The 20,736-nt window shown below is 39.3% G+C and overlaps 2 protein-coding genes across 3 annotated transcripts in view; one reads left to right on the top strand and one right to left on the bottom strand.

Moving 5' to 3' along the window:
- The first annotated feature begins 462 nt into the window (after positions 1-462).
- Positions 463-7,868, top strand: arl16 (ADP-ribosylation factor-like 16). The gene is given in 6 exon segments (XM_051717605.1): positions 463-477; positions 2,617-2,673; positions 4,953-4,990; positions 4,992-5,072; positions 5,927-6,044; positions 7,698-7,868. Coding segments are annotated over 6 exon segments (480 nt in total).
- Positions 7,869-9,447: 1,579 nt separating this feature from the next.
- The window catches only part of epn3a (epsin 3a), a 34,172-nt gene continuing 22,883 nt past the window's right edge, over positions 9,448-20,736 (bottom strand). The window contains exons 7-11 of one of the 2 annotated variants that reach the window (XM_051715889.1): positions 19,087-19,225; positions 17,341-17,517; positions 16,342-16,437; positions 15,961-16,191; positions 9,448-11,379 (exon numbers count right to left, since the gene is read on the bottom strand). In XM_051715889.1, the coding sequence (XP_051571849.1) occupies positions 11,093-11,379; positions 15,961-16,191; positions 16,342-16,437; positions 17,341-17,517; positions 19,087-19,225 (930 nt within the window). In that variant the 3' untranslated portion in view covers positions 9,448-11,092. The remainder of the gene's footprint in view (positions 11,380-15,960; positions 16,192-16,341; positions 16,438-17,340; positions 17,518-19,086; positions 19,226-20,736) is intronic. The other variant, XM_051715890.1, reaches the window with a different exon arrangement.

The raw sequence follows: 20,736 nt of genomic DNA, 5'->3' as shown, positions 1-20,736 counted from the left end.
GCAAGGTTCTACAACCTCCGGGTGGAACCGGTTTCGTCCCAGGTAGTGGCACGCAATAAAAGTGGATAAGCCCGGGATAGCCAGCCGGGTGTATCGCTTGCACATAGCGCCTTCCACCTTGTAAGGGGGTTCAGTGGAAAGGAGGAGGCGAGAACCGGCTTGACAACTTAAATAACAATTTATTAACCAAAAAAAACACAACCAAAACACACAACTGAAAACACACAGTACAGCTGCCTGCAATTCTCTCTCTCCCGAACTATCGTCCCCGGCCGCCTTTATCCCTCGCGCGCCCCATCAGGCTGATTGGGGACCGGGTGTGTCTCATTCCAGCCCGGCCCTGCCCTCCTTGGCTCTACACTCCTCCCGGCGTTGCCTCAGGCCGGGGAGCCCCCGGCATGACGTACATCCCCCCCACATATTTCTTGTGGTTCGTGGCGGTAGACACATTTCTCGTGCGTTATGCCCCGACTGCCGGTGGGTCCTCCCCGCCTTCCTCGACCTGGGAGGAGACAGGAGGGGAAAAACAACACAAAATGGCGAGGGGAAGGCCAACATGGAGCGACAGAGAGAGAGAGAGGAGAGAGAGAAAAAGAAACTCACCAGTTCTCTGATGCACCGTCGCGTGGTCCTTGATCACTACTCCACCCTCCCAGGCGGACTGCAGCCGCTCCTCCCCGGGCGGACCGGAGTCAGACCTCCGACCCCCAGTGGACAGAACGCCCCTCCGCGTTCCCGGCGTCCCGTGGGGACTCTCCTCTGCCCCTGGCAGCGGCCCTACCACTCCAGGCGGTCGGGGAGTCGCTTCCCTCCTCCCCCCGTGGACGGCGGTCTTCTCTCGACCCCTCCACGTTCCCGGGGGAAGGCAGGGCACTCCTCCACCCCCGGCAGCGGCTCCCTCGCTCCAGGAGGTCGGGGAGTCCCGTCCCCACTCGCCTCGCAGACGGCGGCCGTTCCCCTCGTCCGGGTGGTCGGGCTACTCCGTCCCCCGTCGGACGGCAGCGGCGCTCCCCTGGGTGGACGGCAGTGTCGAGGACCCTGCGACGGGAATCCCTCCTCCCTCCCGGGTTTCTGCACCAGTGTTAGGGGGTTTAGTGGAAAGGAGGAGGCGAGAACCGGCTTGACAACTTAAATAACAATTTATTAACCAAAACACACAACTAAAAACACACAGTACAGCTGCCTGCAATTCTCTCTCTCTCGAACTGTCGTCCCCGGCCGCCTTTATCCCTCGTGCGCCCCCATCAGGCTGATTGGGGACCGGGTGTGTCTCATTCCAGCCCGGCCCCACCCTCCTCAGCTCTACACACCTCTTTTGAGCTGAAGACGTGCACCATTATTTCCCAGTAGTGTTCACAAACTATGTTTCCTGGTTGACTTCCTCCGAGCCCTGTGGCAGTCGAGTTTTTGGAGAGACTCGCTGCCGGCCCAGTACACGTGCTAACTAATAGTCCTGTTCTGGGGTAGGTGCTCCGCATGTGGCGGTTCCCTGTAAGGCAAACCCCATGCGATGTATATCTTCCACTAATTCGTTTCCCTGTTGGCAAACTGCATCTTCCTTGGGCAGAGCCCCACTGCCCCAGTCTCCATGTTTGTAGTAACTCCTCCCCCGTTGGGTAGGATCTACCTTGAAGACTCTCCACATGGACGGTATGATCATGTGACGTATTTTTCCACTTAAATATCCCCCCCTTCTTTGGACGAGGTGTGGTCTCCGCAGTGTCCTCCCCTTGGGAGGGACACCCCCCGACTTGACCTGGCGGCCCAGTCGGATAATCTCCCTTCTTTTTTAGGGAGTGGAAAAAAAGAAAGGGAAAAGAGGCCACAACTGGGTTAGCCTGTATTTTGGGTAGTCTACTTGTCCCCAAAGGGCTGTTCGACACTCATAACTATGTTGGGGGAGGTTACATGTCAGCCTGGTGTGCTGGCTACAAGGCACACAGTGGTCTGACCGTCACACACCGCCATATCAGCCAGTTGTGGCATTTCATATAGGGACTCCTAGTGTCACTACATCGACACAACGTCGAGTGAGTGACAGATAGGGAATGTCATGGTTACTTGTGTAACTTCCATTCCCTGATGGAGAGAACGAGATGTTGTGTCCCTCCTGCCACAATGCTGAACTACCCGCTGAAATGGCCGGACTTTGTCTCGGCTCTTCAGCATAAAACCTGAATGAGTGGTTGCATACCAGCTCCTTTTATACCCGTATGTCCGGGGGAGTGGCATACAAATATCACTCGCCAATTTTCACTGGCCTTTTATCAAAGACCAGAGGTGTCTCGGGCTCCCAAGAGTGACCCCTAGCATCACTACATCGACACAACGTCTCGTTCCCTCCATCAGGGAAGTAAGTACACAAGTAACCATGACGATTTATTGTTCTGCCCAACAGGAGTTCAAAAAACGTTTTCTGAAGCGAAGACAGAATATACTTCACTAGTTGTTTACACTAGATAGCCTACATGCTGTACTTGTTAACTGTCTGATACTTTCTTAAAATTATTTCACACTTGCAGCCTGGTTTTACATTTTGAGCTGCATGTTTTTATTAAAAACTGTTAATAACATGTTTTATTTAATTGAATAAGACTTCTTTATCTGGACTAACAGTTGTGTCGGGTCGACTCGTCTGCAGATTTGGGTGAAGCGCCCGTCACGCTGCCAACAGTGAGATGAGTCGCTGCTGCTGGTCCAAATTAAAGTAAAATTGTCATAATATTTAAAAAAATGCATCAGATAAATGATGTGATAGTAAGTGTTAATGAATTGCAATGTACCATCATTCATTTTGTGTTCGGAAATAAGGTAACATGGTTGACATGTTGACTTCCACTTTTTAATTGTTATCAATTGTTTACCAGTTAAATCATGGTGACAGGGTTGATATGCTGATGTCCACTTTAACAGGGTTGATTATTCCCTACTGACAAACATAAAACAGGTGATAAAATTAGGAGACTTTAACTTGCCATTGAAGGGTTCACCTTGTTAAAGGATGATGTAAGTATGGCATTTTTAATTTTTTTCTGGAATGGTTTATTAATTTTAAAGGGAAAATCTGATTGTAACTGGGTTGATGCAAAACCTGCAAACACAACTTTGTCTTTATTACATTATGTGCACTAAAACACACAAATACACAATTGAGACAAAATGCTAGCTTTTTAATCTAAATTTTTATCAAAAAAAAAATAAAAAATTAATATACACTGATGAGCCAAAACATTATGACCACCTGCCTAAGGTCCTCCACATGTCGCCAACCCGCTGAGGCATGGACTCTGCAAGACCCTCTAAAGTTGTCCTGTGGTATCTGGCACCAAGATATTAGCAGCAGATCCTTTAAGTCCTGTGGAGGTGGAGCAGCCATGGATCGGACTTGTTGGTCCAGCACATCCCACAATGCTCAATCGGATTGAGATCTGGGGAATTTGGAGTCCAGGGCAACATCTTGAACCCTTCATCATGTTCCTCAAATGATTCCCGAACAATGTGTGCAGTGTGGCAGGGTGCATTATCCTGCTGAAAGAGGCCATCAGGGAATACCGTTGCCATGAAGGGGTGTACCTGGTCTGCAACGATGTTTAGGTAGGTGGCACGTCAAATTGACGTTCACATGAATGGCCGGACCCAGGGTTTCCCAGCAGAACATTGCCCAGAGCATCACACTCCCTCCACCGGCTTGTCAACTTCCCACAGTGCATCCTGGTGCCATCAATTCCCCCGGTAAACTACACACACACATACATGGCCTCCCACATGATATAAAACAAAACGTGACTCATCAGACCAGGCAACCTTCTTCCAATGCTCCAAGGTCCAGTTCCGATGCTCTTGTGCCCATTGTAGGCGCTTTTGATGGTGGACAGGGGTCATCATGGGAACTCTGACTGGTCTGCGGCTACGCAGCTCCATACGCAGCAGGGTGCGATACACTGTGTGTTGTGACACATTTCTCCTGTAACCATTATTAAAATTTTCTTTGACTTGTGCCACAGTAGACCTTCTTTCGGTTTGGACCAGATGGGATAGCCTTCGTTGCCCTCACGCATCGATGAGCCTTAGGCACCCAATACCCTGTTGCCGGTTTGTGGTTTGTCCCTTCTTGGACCACTGTCGGTAAGTACTCAACACTGATGACTGGCAGCACCCCACAAGCCATGTCGTTTCAGAGATGCTCTGACCCAGTCGTCAGGCCATAACAATTTGGCCCTCATCATAGTTGCTCAGGTCTTCTGCACATTTCTCCTGCATTCAACAGGTTGACTATGTTGATTGATTGAATTTGCTTACCATCTAATCTGTCAAGACCTTGACATGTGGCCTTGTTAGGAGATGATCCACGTTATTCGCTTCACCTGTGAGTTGTCATAATATTTTGTCTCATCGGTGTATGTGCAGTAGTAGTGGTAGACCAATATAACGGCCAGGCCAATATTTGGCCATTTCGCGATTATCTGCATCGGCCGATAACAGTGTTCACTTGGCTGTGTTCCAAAATCTATCAACGGATTTGTTAAAGGATAGTCAGAGCTTTCTGTTTTAAAATGTTTTTTTTTTTTCATTTCAAGTTTACGCAAATTTTAGTAAATATTGCATAAAATAAGTTTGTTTCACTTCAGACATTTTGTGCACATCTGATTAACTGTTACATTTTTTATTATGTTTATTGCCAATTTTATCAGCCATCCTGCTCGCTAGATATCAGCATCGGCCATTGAAAAACCCATATCGGTCGACCAGTAGTAGTAAGTTACTTTATTGTTAATGAAAATGACTAGAACAACACAATGTCCATACAAATGTCTATAAAATCTGGCATCAGATATTCATTAATTATTTTATTACACATACGAACATGAGGTTCACAAATCGCACCCATTTACATGCTGTGCCTTGTTGTAAAAAAGTTTGTTCATCTTTTGTTTGAAATACCATTTATATAGGTCGGCACAGATCTCACATTTCGGAAAAAGAGGATAACTACGAGAGTTTGGAGGCTGTATGGGGCCCATTTGGCCAAAATACTACTTAGATTGCACATCTGTTATTTTGAGTATCAATAAGTTATTCTACTCAGCAACAATCAATGCATTTTGTGGTTGATATTCAAGGGAAGGTACAGTTGAAGTCAGAAGTTTACATACACTTAGGTTGAAGTCATTAAAACTAATTTTTTAACCACTCCATAAACCATAGTTTTGGCAAGTCGTTTAGGACATCTACTTTGTGTATGACACCATTAATCTTTCCAGCAGTTGTTTACAGACAGATTGTTTCACTTTTAATTGACTATATCACAATTCCAGTGGGTCAGACGTTTACATACATTAAGTTAACTGTGCCTTTAAGCAGCTTGGAAAATTCCAGGAAATGATGTCAAACCTTTAGACAATTAGCTTCTGATAGGAGGTGTACTGAATTGGAGGTGTACCTGTGGATGTATTTTAAGGCCTACCTTCAAATTCAGTGCCTCTTTGCTTGACATCATGGGAAAATCAAAAGAAATCAGCCAAGACCTCAGAAAAAAAATTGTGGACCTCCACAAGTCTGGTTCATCCTTGGGAGCAATTTCCAAATGCCTGAAGATACCACGTTCATCTGTACAAACAATAGTATGTGAGTATCAACACCATGGGACCACGCAGCCATCATACCTCTCAAGAAGGAGGCGCATTCTGTCTCATAGAGATGAACGTAGTTTGGTGCGAAAAGTGCAAATCAATCCCAGAACAACAGCAAAGTACCTTGTGAAGATGCTGTAGGAAACAGGTAGACAAGTATCTATATCCACAGTAAAATGAATCCTATATCGACATCTGATTCTGTATAAATTCAAAATATGAAGAAAAAAAAATCTGCCTGTATATTCACAAAATAATCATGTTGCCCATTAAGATTGATATCTATTTGTTATAAGTGCATTTTCGTTCATGGTGGCCAACATCTCCCAGATTTCATCCTCATGCGTTCAGCTGCTGTCTGTACTCTCTGCTAAGCCACTTCAAGCTGCTGCTGTACTTGCACTTTTCAACAAATTCATACACTACAGCTATGTTCAGAATGGAAAACTAAAGCCAAGCGCACACTACAAGACTGAAGCTTGTCACCCTGCACACACTCAGCATACTACTTAGTAGTAATGGGGATTTTATGATTTTCAGTGACTCAAGGCTTTTGAATCCGTTCACATAAAAGATTCTTTCAGAATTGTTTACTGATTTGTTCAGCGACTATTTCTGTAAATTACACCTTTTCGCCAGTAGTTGCATGTCGAGTGGCGACAAATGAGCCATTTTGAGTGAGTCATTGAACCAAAAGCACCAAGTTGTTCCCGACCAAAACAAGACTAATTATCCTTTATGAAATTATGCATGTTTACAAATCTACTAAGAACTTCAGCAGAGTGTTTAAGCAACATAATAAGCGTTTTACCCCACAAATGATAACAAAGCATATCTATAATTTTGTGAACTGCTGAACATGACTTTTATCAAGCAATACAAAAAAGACAACAATAGCCTAAAAAACAATAATGAGTTTAAATAGGGTCCATATATCATTGTAATGTGTGGTCATCAGTCACTTTTATGCCGACGTTAACGAATGACGTACCTCTACTTGTTCAGTCAGTCAACCGATCCTCGTTTACAAAATGACCCAGAAAATTCAGTTTGTTCATAAACAAGAAGTCTCGTTCAGACTCAAATGTACGACAGTGAAGTGAAGGTGCATATTAGTTCAATGGGTCAAACCACTGCACAGGGCACAGTCTAATGCTATTGGCTCACACTATAATAACTCTTTAATGGCAAAAAAATGCCACCAAAGCAGTCTCGTGCTTAAAACTAGAGCTCATTTGCTTTGAAAGGGAGAGACGTCAGTGAACAAGAAAATATGAGTCAGTGTATGGAAGTGAACAAGAATGATTCGTTCACTTAAAGGATTCATTCACGAACAAAACATCACTACTACTTATTATAAAGACTTAGTACTGCAGTACTTCACTGACGTCTCTCCCTTTCAAAGCAAATGAGCTCTAGTTTTAAGCACGAGACTGCTTTGGTGGCTTTTTTTGTCAAACTGTTTTTAAAGTGTAAGTGAAACAGAACGCACAATGATTAACATTTCAAACAGTAGCATGCTACACTGTCAAATTGTCTCATCATGTTGCATGTCTAATTCAGTGACTCATGACCAGTTATCATTTTGAAAATAAAAACGGTTATTTTGCATTTTAAAGGAGTATACAGTTCATCCAAAAATGAAAATTTTAATTTTCTACTCATCCTGCTGTCACTTCAAAGCTATGTGACTTTCTTGTGGAACACAAAAGGTGAATTTTAAAAAGTCTTCACATGGTTTATTTGCTATATAATGACTGATCTGTCAAGATCGAAAAAAGCAGAAAAAACACCATTAAATGTCCTTAAAATAATTGATAGTACTCGCACTATATTCCAAGTCATCTGAAGTCATACGATCACTTTCTGTGATGAACATTAAACAATTTAAGTCCTTTTGTGTCCTTTTTCAAGCTTGTCTGTCAAAAAAAAAAAAAAAAAGTCCACGTTATGCATCAATTACCCACATAATATTTGTACTCAATACTCATATTTATACAGCATATACTATTTATGTTAGTATTGATATCACACCATCTTAATTTCCTGGTATTATTCCTTATCTTTAGGGATCTGCCATGCACACTGTCTCTTGTGGAGCTGAAATCATTGTTCAGAATTGATCACATCATTAAAACTGCACCTCAGTCAATCACAACATAAGAGATCAGTGCCAGTTCTGGACAGGATCTTTAGGAAGTGCTTAACTGGCTCTTTTCAAACCGTTCTGACACATGATAGATGTGGCTGTAGAGAACTGCAGGCCAATAGTATATCAATGGGCACAGTAAACATCTGACAAATGTGATGTGAAGATCTGATGGTAATTCTAATCATTTCGATGCTCTGTAGACTCATTCCCAGTTGTGTTGTGCAAACACATTAATTTGAGCAACATTTGTTGGGAAATGTTCAAAAAGGCGAAGTGGTGGATTTCTAACAAAGTGATTTAGTTACATAAAGGGATAGTTCACCCAAAAATGAAAATTCTGTAATCATTTACTCATATGACTTTATGACTATTATTTCTAAGACTCGTGAAGCCATATAATAAATTTGTGTGAGGTAAAAAGTGAAATTGAAGTCTGTTTGACAGCCCCTGATAATAATATACTTTGATTGTGTGAAATTAAGCAGATCAGAAATTCTTAAAAATATTGTATTATATGATAATGAAATAATATGATATTATTCAAAGTTATAACATATTTTGAAGAATCTCTGAGCTGATTAATACACGGTCCTTAACAGTACAGCAGCACTGGGACGCTTCACATTTTGTATCACTCTGCTTCTCTGTGTTCGTGACTTTTAATATAGTGGTTGATTACTCATTTTGATTTCTTTCCCATGGTTTGTTCAGTGACAATTTCTGGAAATTGCATATTTACGCCAGTAGATGGCGACAAGTGAGATTCTTATAAGCAAGTCATTCAATCATTGTCTCAACTGATTGGTTAATAGAGTTAAACACCAAAACAAAGGAAGTGAACAAGAATAATTTGTTCACTTTAAAGATCAGATTAAAAACAGTGATTCGTTTACGAACTAAACTCTACTAGTTCAAAGCAGAGTATTAAGTAGGGTTGCCAACTCTCCTGGGATGTGCCGTTTTGTGCCAAAATTAAGACATCTCATATTTAAGTGGCAAAACACACGATCAGAACCCATATTGAGGAGCTCAAGAAGCTACTAGTATTAAGAGTGGTGCAAAGAGTGGAGTTGCGCTTGATTCTTTGGCTTCTTTTGGATACATTTTTGTTGGCGGAAAAGAAATGCATAAACTAAATTGTCAAAATTTTTTAAGAAGGTGCTGTTTCACTCAGTGCACCGTAAGTTGTGGAAAATATTCCGCCAGCCCTGGTCATGGTTTATAAATAAAGATTATTTTGTGAGGTATAAGGAGTTGATTTACAAACCCAATTTGTCCTCTTGGATTAAACTTGTGGTAATGAATTATGTATTTAAAAAAATAGGATAGGATATTAAAAAACCCTCAACATTTAGACAGATGATATTCAAACACTTATCCATGTGTCGATACCAGTCAAAAGTTTGGACGCTCTTGACTCAATGTATGGTTCTCATGATATCAAAAACCTCTTGATCTAAAGGTTTATTCTTAAATGCTAGAAATTATTTTAAATAATTGATTTGTAATTCCACCTGTTATTTCATAGTTTTGATGACTTTACTATTATTCTAAGAAGTTGGAAATGGTACCAATAAAGAATAAGTTGTTGTGTACAGTATAGTAGGAAAGAATATAGCTGGAGTACAATATGTGCATAATAAACATAAGGCAAAGGCAGACATGTCATTTTCATATTCATCCTTGTATTTGCTGAGCAAAATCATGTACAACCCATCACGTGTAGCGGTCTCACATTCTTACATTCTGTTAGTATGTGGCATTGATTCATTCTGAATGCCACAGTAAGTACATTCTCTTGCTGGAAGTCTATTCATTCAACAGTCAATGCCCAATATTATAAAATCATTATACTTTAGAATTGTCTTCATAAATTATTTGTCCCAAATTCTTAGTCCCTTTTATCTGAGATACTGGTGTTAGAATCCATATTCAGAATGGCATCCCTTCTCTGGATGGATTTCAATCATCTCTCAATCACTGATTTCACTTTGCAGATAACAGTCATCTCAAGTAAATTAAAGGAGAGCATTGCAAGAAGTCATCAGATACTCCAGGCTAAGAAAGTAACACTAAAACACAGCTAGGAATTGGTGCAAGAAATCAACAATAGGATAATTCCAAAAATGCATGAGAGGCTTTGGACTTGTGCTTGGTTATGTATTGGGTTTTATGGTATGACTAACAAGTGTGTTATTCTTTCCAAATAATTCTCACAATAATGTGATAATAAGTATGTACAATAAGTATGATGTTATTCATTCTGTGGGAGTTACATTAAATATTTAATTCTCAACCTTAAATTGTGCCATTTATTGGTAGTTTCTTATAAAGCTTGCATACTTCTATATTGTCATGTAATGCATAGTGGACGTTCACACATACAGCAATTACAATGGAAGGGGTGTTCACACATCAAGCGATTTTATCGTTGGAGGTCACAGAGAAACTGTATTGTTGGTCGTAGTGGGTGTTTCTGCTGCTGATGCCCTAAAGTTATTGGTGGGTCGCACAACTGGCCATAGCTTTTTGAAATTTCTGATCTTAAATGGGATGTATCCACAGTTTCCCTGAGCAACCATTAGGTGGTGCCATGATGATTTAGATTGCCCCTGGACTGTTTTCTAGTACCTGTCTCCATAAGAAGCAATGACAAAACTACAGAAACAAGTGATCAAGGAGAACAACAAGCATTTAGAGTAAAAATTATTTCAGGATCAACTCGATGGCTAGCATAACGACTCAAAGTAGTTAATGATATCAACATAACAAACCTTGGTCCATCTCTTCATGTCATCTAGCATCTCCGGTGAGGCACTGTCAAAATACGGTCATCACTACTAAAGTAAGCTAAAGTATCAGCCATATGGAGCCACACATTTTTTTTTTATTTGCCAAATTTTACAAATTGAATATGCTAAACATCACATTATCCACTAAAAAAGTGATGCAAGTGAAAACACTTGAGACTGGAAAACGAAAACAGGCTTCCGTTATGAATCGTGGAACACTTCCGCATTCAGGAAAAAGGTGGATAGCTGGTTAATAATAAGAAGTCATTCTAATTTGACAAGGAATCAGATGTTAGGGAAACCAGTTTGAAAACAGTTATTATGAAAAAAAATTCTCGCTGCAAATCACTGTATGTGTGAATGGCCCTTAAGAATGCCTACAAAGAGCAAAACCAGGAGGTTGTGAAAATAGCCAAGCTATTTAAAAAGTTCCTGCTGAGTCAAGTTGGTGGTTAAAATTTCTATCTCAAGGCCAGTAAATAGTGCCAGGCCTTGTTGGGGTCTGGTCAGGCGGTCTTTCATAGGAATGGATTCTGATTGTGTTGGTCTGGATCTCCAAGTGTGTATGTGGTTGACAGGGGTAGCAGCGGTTGGGGCAGGTTCCCATGGATCTCCAGATGAGCATGCACAGACTGAGTGAAGGTACTAGGCAGGGAGGAGGGCTGGTTGCTGGCAGGCATGGACTGAGAGCCACTGAATGGGAGGGATGTGGGTACAGGGGATGTGGAACTGGGACGCATCTGATTAAGAGTGAGACGCTGTTGTTCATGTTGGAATGGATTAGTCGCTGAGGGAGCGTTCACTCCTAGACATGGGACAGAGTGCAAACATTTTTTTTAATATAACAGTATTATGCTTTTTTAAACACCAGGGTTATGTGTCATTCAGAATTTAATTGAGAACCCCAATTTAATTCCTGAATTTGTAATTCAAATTTGAAATTAAGGAAGTAGAATTAAATTGGAATGAAATTCAAAGAAGTTCATATAACTGCTGTAAGTGACTCCCTCCCTTGCTGTAGGGTACAGTTATCCCATCATCGTGTGCTACCCGGACGGCATTCACAGTTGCACACTGTCTCCGTGTTTATATCCGCGTCTCTCACTGAACGCGTTTAGATGCGCTCTACGATATGGAATTGCTTTTCGGTGGACCACGCCTCTCAGACAGGCATGCAGCACTCGTTGAGACTGATTGTGTGTTTTTTTTTCCACGCATGACAGTCAAAGTGCTTTTCTCTCGGCTTGCTATAACGCTGAGTCTACGTGGCATCGTGTTTTGAATTACACTGACAACTGGTTGCTTTTAGTGCTGTCAGAGGCACAAGCATGTGAGCACAGGGACCTTTTGCTCACACATTGGAGTGTTTGGATCTCAAAATCAATTAGCTGAAAAGTGTGTTGGTGCCCAGTTGGTAAGTTTCTTTCTTGGGAATGAAACTCGACTTGATGACCATGTTGGGCCTATTTGCCTCCCTGGAGACCATGCACTGTTGTGTCTGGTGCTCCACGACTGAAGCTACACTGGGCTAGCTCACAAATGGCCAGGGGCGTAGCATCAAATTTTGGGCACAGGACTATTTTAGGGCCCCCTGACCAATTTGGGCTTGTGGTGGGGATAATATCCAGTATAACCATTTCAGATGGATATTTAACAGTGCTAATTCACAACTTCTTATTTTCAAATGCAAATATTATTTGAATCAAGCTAAATATTATTTAAAAAAAAAAAAAGCCTTCTAACAAAATTAATTATACATGAGTTTTCTTGTTGGCAAAGTCACCATAACATTTCTGAAATTAGAAGAGTGCCAGGTTGTTCTGTCTATCCCGAGACATTTCTGCTCTCAGGTAGTTTTAGAAAGTCTTAACTTGCTAACTGATTTTTACACAGGGTCCAAAATTAACTTAAAACTAGGGCTGGCCTGGGTATTGTTACAGGTTTCCAGATTCTAGGTATATTTTGGTTACAATTTCCATTTAAATTAAATATAAAATAAATTCTAGGTATAATCTGAAAATATTACTTTTACAAATTATATTTTGTCAGTTTTTCATCATATTGGTTGCATTTTAGCTTTTGAAAAATGGTAAAATTCATTATGTTCCATCAATAAATGTCTTGAAACTGCATTTATTGTTTTGCATATATATTTGTTACATGTTTATTGTTTACAAGCATAAATTGTTCTATTTACAATGATTTACATTGATATTCAGAACACATGCTAAAGCAGTACTGTCTCTTTAAATAGACAACGGCATCTGAGCATAATGACAGATGATTTTGTTCCTTACATATTATTTTGGTGGCTTAATATGTGGAAAATTTCACATGTAGCTCATGGAATTCTGGAAAAAAAATAACTGTTAGGCATCATAGATAAACATCTGATGGTAATTTTTTATCAAACAAATATTCACATAAGTAGCTATGCTGACATGTATGGCTCACTTTTCTTCTGTTAAAAACTCTTTAAAAAAAATACATTGTCAGCTACCTCCTGCTCTTTCTCCATTCCTTTTTCTTTTGAATGTTTGATTTTGGATTAATTTCTGTAGATACATTAACGGACTAAGCAGATAACATCATGATGTGTACTCAGTTTGAACCGCGCGCCGCTGATGGACCAGACCACTTTCACTTTTGTTGAGGGGGGTGGGGGTCGCTAACATGGGAGGAGACAAGGCAGATTATAGGGGAACTCCCCATTTTTACAGGTGGAAAACAGAGTCTTGCAACATTTTATTCCAACCAACAGCATTTTATTACTATATATATATATATATATATATATATATATATATATATATATATATATAAAACAAATGATAATATAATGGAATATCAATGAAGCCTTTCTGTGGGCCCCCCTCCAGTGAGTGCCCCTGTTACTCAGGTCCATCATTACCCGCAGTCTAACGGCCCTGAAAATGGCCAGTGAAACGCAAGTATGCGTTCCCTATCATTCTACACCAAGTGTTGTGCAAAATTCGAGAAGACAGAAAAACCGTGCTGTTGGTTGGACCAGAGTGGCCCAACCACCCTTGGTTCTGAGCTGGTAGAGTTGTTGGAGCTGTTTGGTTTTGGTTAAACTTATTGGGGATTTTCAGGCCTTGTCGGTCCATGTCTCTTACACTTCGGACTGGGCTTGTCTAAGGCCCATTTCCACCTGATATTAAGATGTGTTTCAGGTGATCCGATCACATGTGGTCAGCCCTAAATACAGATCTAAACGGGGTCTAAATCGTTTTGTGATAGGATCACAAAAACCACATATGAATGTGGTCAAAAACGCATGTGACCAGATCAGATTTCATCTGTGGTGTAAACAGTAATCCATCCTGTATGAGTCTTGGCAGCAGTGAAGCGCCACCCCTCACTGCTGCGCTTAAACAAAAGTTTAAAGTTTCCCGGTTACGAGAGGCTTTGAAAAGGAAATAACCGTCCGATTGGAAAATTTAAAAAAGCGAATACATACACAAACACAAGAGCTTCACAGATCTTCTTTAGTGTGTTTGATATCAACACCGATGACAAGCACGAACAACTGAAGCTCCTTTAATACAAGTAATCCACTAAATAACAGATGATGCTGCTCGAAATGTTGCGTTTGTGCTTAGATTAAATTTCAACTGCATCTGGGAGAAACAGTGCGCCGTTTTTTTCGTGCTTTCTTTGTCTTTTCTGACTTTGTTGTGCTTTATTATCATGCAGTAACACACTGGCATAGTGACTGATGTATGTCGTCATGAAACAGAGACCCTCTCCTCCAAATCCAAACATAATCTTCAGAGATTGTCACTTCTGGGGGGGATTTTCCAATAGCATCAACTACTGACGCAGTGTCTCAATCCCTCCTTTCAGGGAACCAGGATCACAGTATTTTTAAAAAATGCATGTCATTTTTCAGTATCAATTACAGGAATACCTTTTATTATACAGCATATGGGGTACATGTCCAGAAACATTAGATTATATCAATAATGAATGTATAAAATGCCACCAGTGTATATATATATATATTTTAGACATTTTCTTTATTGTATTTAATAAATTAACCTTTATTTTATGGGCCTTGGTTGAAGAACACCTTCCCAGAGTGCTTTGATGTATTACATAATCATTGGATTAAAATGTTAAAATCAATCTTTTTTTAAAAAAAAGTTATCTGAAAACAGTGTGGCGGACATGTTATGGTGCTGTATGGCAAAATTAAAACCTTTTAAAAAAAATCTGGCTGTGTGACTTTAAAAAAAAAAATACTCCACATTTTAATTATGGAGGAATTATGGAGCCCCTCAGAGGACAGGGAGGGAATTTATTTTCTGAAATAGTTTTGCATTATCTCACAAAAAGTTTTGTGTGGATTCCCTCACAATAGCTTTACAGATCCCTTACAAAAATTAACCATGGTTATACCACAGTAAACAGTTGAACCAATTTATTTGTAGTAAAACAATAACCTCAAAATTTACAATGGTTTTACTGCAGTAACCATATTTTAACCATGATATTTGTTGTAAACCCATAGTAATAATGCAGGAAAACCAAAACAATGGTAATATAAGAATTATGCCAAAAATACATTTTAAGGTTTTTTAAACGATGGTTGCTACAAAAAAAAGAAAAGAAAAAGAAAGAAAAAAGGAAAACATGCCCTTACAAAAATAAATCATTTTTCAATATAGTAAAACTAGAGAAACCATGAATGTAGTAACCAAGTTTTTTAGTAGGAACCATGGTTTTAAAATAATAGTACATGTACCACAAATTAACCTTAGTGTTAATGTAGTAAAACTATTGTAACCATGTTTTGTTTTTTTTTGTTTTTTATAGTTTTATAGTTTTGGTTTTCCTGTATTATTACTATGGTTTTACTATAAATATCATGGTTAAAATACGGTTACTGCAGTCAAACCATAGTAAATCTTCATCAGAGATGGATGGAGTTATTGCCAGGACACCCACAACTATTCAAAGCGAATATAAAACTTACTGCAAGGGAACACAAAATGTTTTGTGAGACAATAGAAAACTATTGAGTTACTCAAAACTATTTCAGAAAATAAATTCCCTCCTTGTCCACTAAGGTCCACTATCTGGAATAAATAGGCATTATTATTTAAAATGAAAGATAATAGTAATTATCTTCTGTTGTAAAACTTGCTGAACTAATGAAAACCCTCTATTGGGTGACTGTGTTGAATTTCTTTGATTTTCAATTCAGTAAATTATTCCAATTCAACATCCAATGGGGCGTGGTCAATTCATTAAAAAACTCATGATTTGAAATGGAGTAAATTCTGAATTTTACCCAACCCTTTGACATACATGACAACAATAAGTTAAGCAATGGTCAATCATACAAGCTGGGCATTCTAACCTGATAAAAATGGGTTGAAGTTCTTAGCAGGAGGGTTGGAAGGTATCAGAGAATCTAGGTTGACAAGTGAAGCTGCAGTGGGGCCCAGGAATGCCTCTGGAGTGCTGCAGGTTCGAGGAGTTGGTTTTGGTAGATTTTTGCCCAAGGAAGACAAATCGAAAAGCGCTGGACTACCATGGCCATTCACATTTGCCTGACCTCCATCCATAGCCTCATCAAAAAGATCGTCATCTAAATGAAAACAGGAATAAAAACACATTGAATGGAATGCTTCAACATTCTGTGACAAAAAATAAATAAATACTGAGATCAAATTAACAAATGATTAAAAGCAAAAAGATATTGTAATTCAGTTTAGAAGAACTAAGCCATTGTTAATACCTGAGGGACTTCCTGCCCGAGGGGAAGGAGTTTTGAGAGGGCCAATAGATCCTTGTCCGTCCACTGTTGGGGGAGAGAAGGGATCCACTCCAGTTCCTAGAGACATTAAATCAAAATTGGAGTTCTGTGGCTTTTAGTCCATGTCTATTAGCTTTTAAAATGATCTATATGATGATGTACTCTTAAAAATTGACTAAATTAACTTTTAGCAGATATACGCATATCAAATTCACAGTTCCTTCCAGGAAAAAGGACCAAAATGACATCTTACCCTCAGGGGTGTATTCAAATTCATAAAATGCTCTCTAGAATGAGAATGCCTCATCCCTCTAGAAATAGCAAGTATCATGGTTCATGACTGCGGCATGAATTAAAGTCTCAAAAGAAAATGTTGATCCGTCCCATCCCATCTTCTGGTTTAAATAGGAAATACGTCAACACAGGAAAGAAAACTCCACATTTCAAGTCATTTAATGGGGTCTTTAAAGTCAATGTTAAACAGCATTTGCAAATACTTATACTTTAGTAATATGAAATTTTCAAGGGAAACAGAATATCCAATGAGAAAAACATTTTAAAGGATTTTATCCATTAGGAATTGATTGGATTGTGTAAAGTGGCCATTCTATACTAGACAAATGCCAGGTTGTTGTAGAAGAGATGTTGAAAAATAAGAGGTCTTGGACATTAGCCGAAAAGGTAAGTTGATTAATTGGTGAAGCTTCATGAAAGATAACAAAGACAAACAAATGTTTTCCTCTGGAATAACATGCAGCAATTAATTGTTCCCAACAAGACCAGGAATGGGTATAAAAAAATGTAATAATGTCAATTATGATTTCATGTTAACTTCTGCCACAAATCAAAAATTGTTGGACTTATATAGGACACACAGTTCATCTTTAGTTTGTGTCTTTCTTTTTATTTCATTTACTGGTATCACCATTGATCAAATCTGTAGTTTACTTTAAAAATAACTTGCAAAAAAAGTGCATGTACCGGTACGAGCAGGGGAGGTCCAGGTCTGATTCCTGGAAACAGGACTTGGGGCATTCTGAGGGGCTTCCCATGGGTCAAGAGCCGGCTGTCGCTGTGACCAAGGCTGGGATCGAACACTTGATGCAGGTGGTGCCATCCATGAGCTACTAGACCTCTGACTTGAAGAGCTGGCCTCTGCTTGAACACATTCCAGAAGGTTTGTTGAGTTGGTATTAGTAAGGCAGGATAAGAAGGTCAAAGATAAGTAATGTAAAGTTTGCATGTGTTCAAATTTATGTTCATTATGCTTAAAGGTGCACTCAGTAACTTTTGTCTTTGTGTCATCTTGGACTTACACTGACACCTAGTGGTTTGGATGCAGCATAATTTAAAATCAATAGTTTTCAGTTTCAGATGCCATTCTAGAAATTTAGTATTCACAGTCAGCCATGATTACTTTAATCAATGAGTGAAAGGGTCAAATAACAGGATGTTTACTGAGATTAAGTGAGTAGTATTCATCTGGTCATGTGATTCTAACATGGCAGCCCCCATGTGTGGACCCTCTCCATGTAGAATAAAACAGCTTTTATAAGGTTACTGATATGACTAAAGTCTTCAGTTTAATGTGAGTGATCATGATTTTATACATATATTGCAAAATTACAACTCATGTCTTTAGGAAAATTTAAACTTTTTAATGAGGAAAACATTACTGAGTGCACCTTTAAAGGTGCATTAAGTCATTTTTTGTTTATGTTTCACCAACGAAATGACAGAAATCCAGAACTTTATACTGACACCTGATGGCGTGGATGCAGCGTCACGCAACAACAAAAGTTTTTGATGGCTTTAGCAAGTAAATAAACCACCAGTTTTTCCCTCGCCAGTGAGTCTGTAACTTTATTAGGAATGTACATTCCTAATATTTTTATATTTATAAATATAAACCCGAAAGACGTTTGTTGAACTCTTAAAGAGACAGTACTATTTTAGCGCTTGTTATACAAATGAATGTAAGCTTATTGTTAATCCTTGTAAATTGTACACATTATATAAATCAAACAGTGACAGTTCATATCATTATTATATATGCAATTTCATAACATAATATTAAATGACAGAATGTAGAATTGTCATTTTTACACAAAGGTAAAATGTGATTATAATAATGTTAAGTTATATTGCTTGTACTGCACCTGATTAGCCTGAATATAATTATTTTTGAAGTTTTATTTGTTTGTGATCTTATATTATAGAGAAAGGTACATGAAAAACTCTTATTTGTATATTGAGAATTTATATTGTGTATTAGAGAACTTAATTCTAATGAGAAATTATAATTTGCATTTTGCTCAAACATTTTTCTAAAAATAAACATTTTTCTGTCATACTTGGTCATTTAAGTGTTGTTATATCAAATCCAGATTATACCGAATCGTGAACCTCTTATCTCACTATTCCGTTGGATGTACTATAACCAAATCGTCCCACCCCTACTGGACACTTGTTACATGGAAACTGTCCTTATCAGTGGAAATATACCATAAGAAGTTTACCTTGGATAACTAATTATTTTTTTTATTTTTTTGTCTCAGTGTGAATAATGTTAAACATATTTCTGAAACCTTTTTTTATGAAAAAATAAATTTATAATAATACATTTATTTATAATACTTTGCACCATTAATTAATTTCACCTTGAAAACATGGGGGTTTTAACTAGTGCAGAAGAACAAATCTTTCATGTAGCTGCAGAGCTCTTACCCAGACAATCCCAGGGGTCAGACCTCAGAGGACCAGCCTGGGCTTTGGCACTATGACCTCCGGATGAATCCCAAGGATGGGTACTAGAGGGTGCATCAGGAACTGGAGCAAAAACTTCTACAAGATCCAATATGGCAGACTGCCAGAGGAGAGAAGTAGCAGAATAGCACTTTCAGACAAGAGATATTTTTAGGTCAATGCGGTATGAATCCATATGTAAGTATTCACAACAAGCCTGCAATGGGGTGATTTACCTGCACTACAGTACCTTGCACATTTAAGAGGGTTTGAACTCAAGTTTGCTATACATTTTAATTTACAGTGACAAATCTAAAGAACAATCAGTAATGCTTCCTAAATTTACAATAGTACTGACTCTGCTCCAGAACCTAGCAAGCTGTTTTTCTGTCTACTGCCTAGATAGGCAGTTGCCTTTTAGGGCATCATCCAAACTTATTTAGGAAGCTCTACATAGGCAGCATTTTTCTATATCACACAAATAGTGCTCCTCAGCCGAAGCATAATTTATTTAATCTGACAGAACTGGTGTAACTGAGTCAGGTTTGTAGGCCTCCTTTCTCGCACATGCTTTTTCATCAGATTGAGGTCAGGGCTTTGTGATGGCCACTCCAATACCTTGACTTTGTTGTCCTTAAGCCATTTTGCCACAATTTTGTAGGTATGCTTGGGGTCATTGTCCATTTGGAAGACCCATTTGCGACCGAGCTTTAACTTCCTGGCTGATGTCTTGAGATGTTGCTTCAATATATCCACATAATCTTCCTTCCTCATGATGCCATCTGCTTTGTGAAGTGCACCAGTCCCTCCTGCAGCAAAGCACCCCCACAACATGATGCTGCTACCCCCATGCTTCACGGATGGGATGGTGTTCTTCGGCTTGCAAGCCTCACCATTTCTCCTCCAAACATAACAATGGTCATTATGGCCATTTTGTTTCATCAGACCAGAGACCATTTCTCCTAAAAGTAAGATCTTTGTCCCCATGTGCACTTGCAATCTGTAGTCTGGATTTTTTATGATGGTTTTGGAGCACTGGATTCTTCCTTGCTGAGCAGCCTTTCAGGTTATATCGATATAGGACTCGTTTTACTGTGGATGTAGATACTTGTCTTCCTATTTCCTCCAGCATCTTCACAAGGTCCTTTGCTGTTGTTCTGGGATTGATTTGCACTTTTCGCACAAAACTACGTTCATCTCTAGGAGACAGAATGCATCTCCTTCCTGAGTGATATGATGGCTGCGTGGTCCCATGGTGTTGATACTCGCGTACTATTGTGTACAGATTTGTACAGATGAACGTGGTATCTTCAGGCATTTGGAAATTGCTCCCAAGGATGAACCAGACTTGTGGAGGTCCACAATTTTTTTTCTGAGGTCTTGGCTGATTTCTTTTGATTTTCCTCTGATGTCAAGTAAAGAGGCACTGAGTTTGAAGGTAGGCCTTAAAATACATCCACAGGTACACCTCCAATTCAGTACACCACCTATCAGAAGCTAATTGTATAATTGTCTAAAGGCTTGACATAATTTTCTGGAAAATGTAAACTTCTGACCCACTGGAATTGTGATATAGTCAATTAAATGTGAAACATGTCTGTAAACAATTGTTGGAAAAATTACTGGTGTCAT

The sequence above is a fragment of the Myxocyprinus asiaticus genome, chromosome 14 (assembly GCF_019703515.2).
Source record: "Myxocyprinus asiaticus isolate MX2 ecotype Aquarium Trade chromosome 14, UBuf_Myxa_2, whole genome shotgun sequence".
In the NCBI taxonomy this organism is placed as follows: domain Eukaryota; kingdom Metazoa; phylum Chordata; class Actinopteri; order Cypriniformes; family Catostomidae; genus Myxocyprinus; species Myxocyprinus asiaticus.
This window is presented reverse-complemented; position numbering and strand designations above follow the sequence as displayed.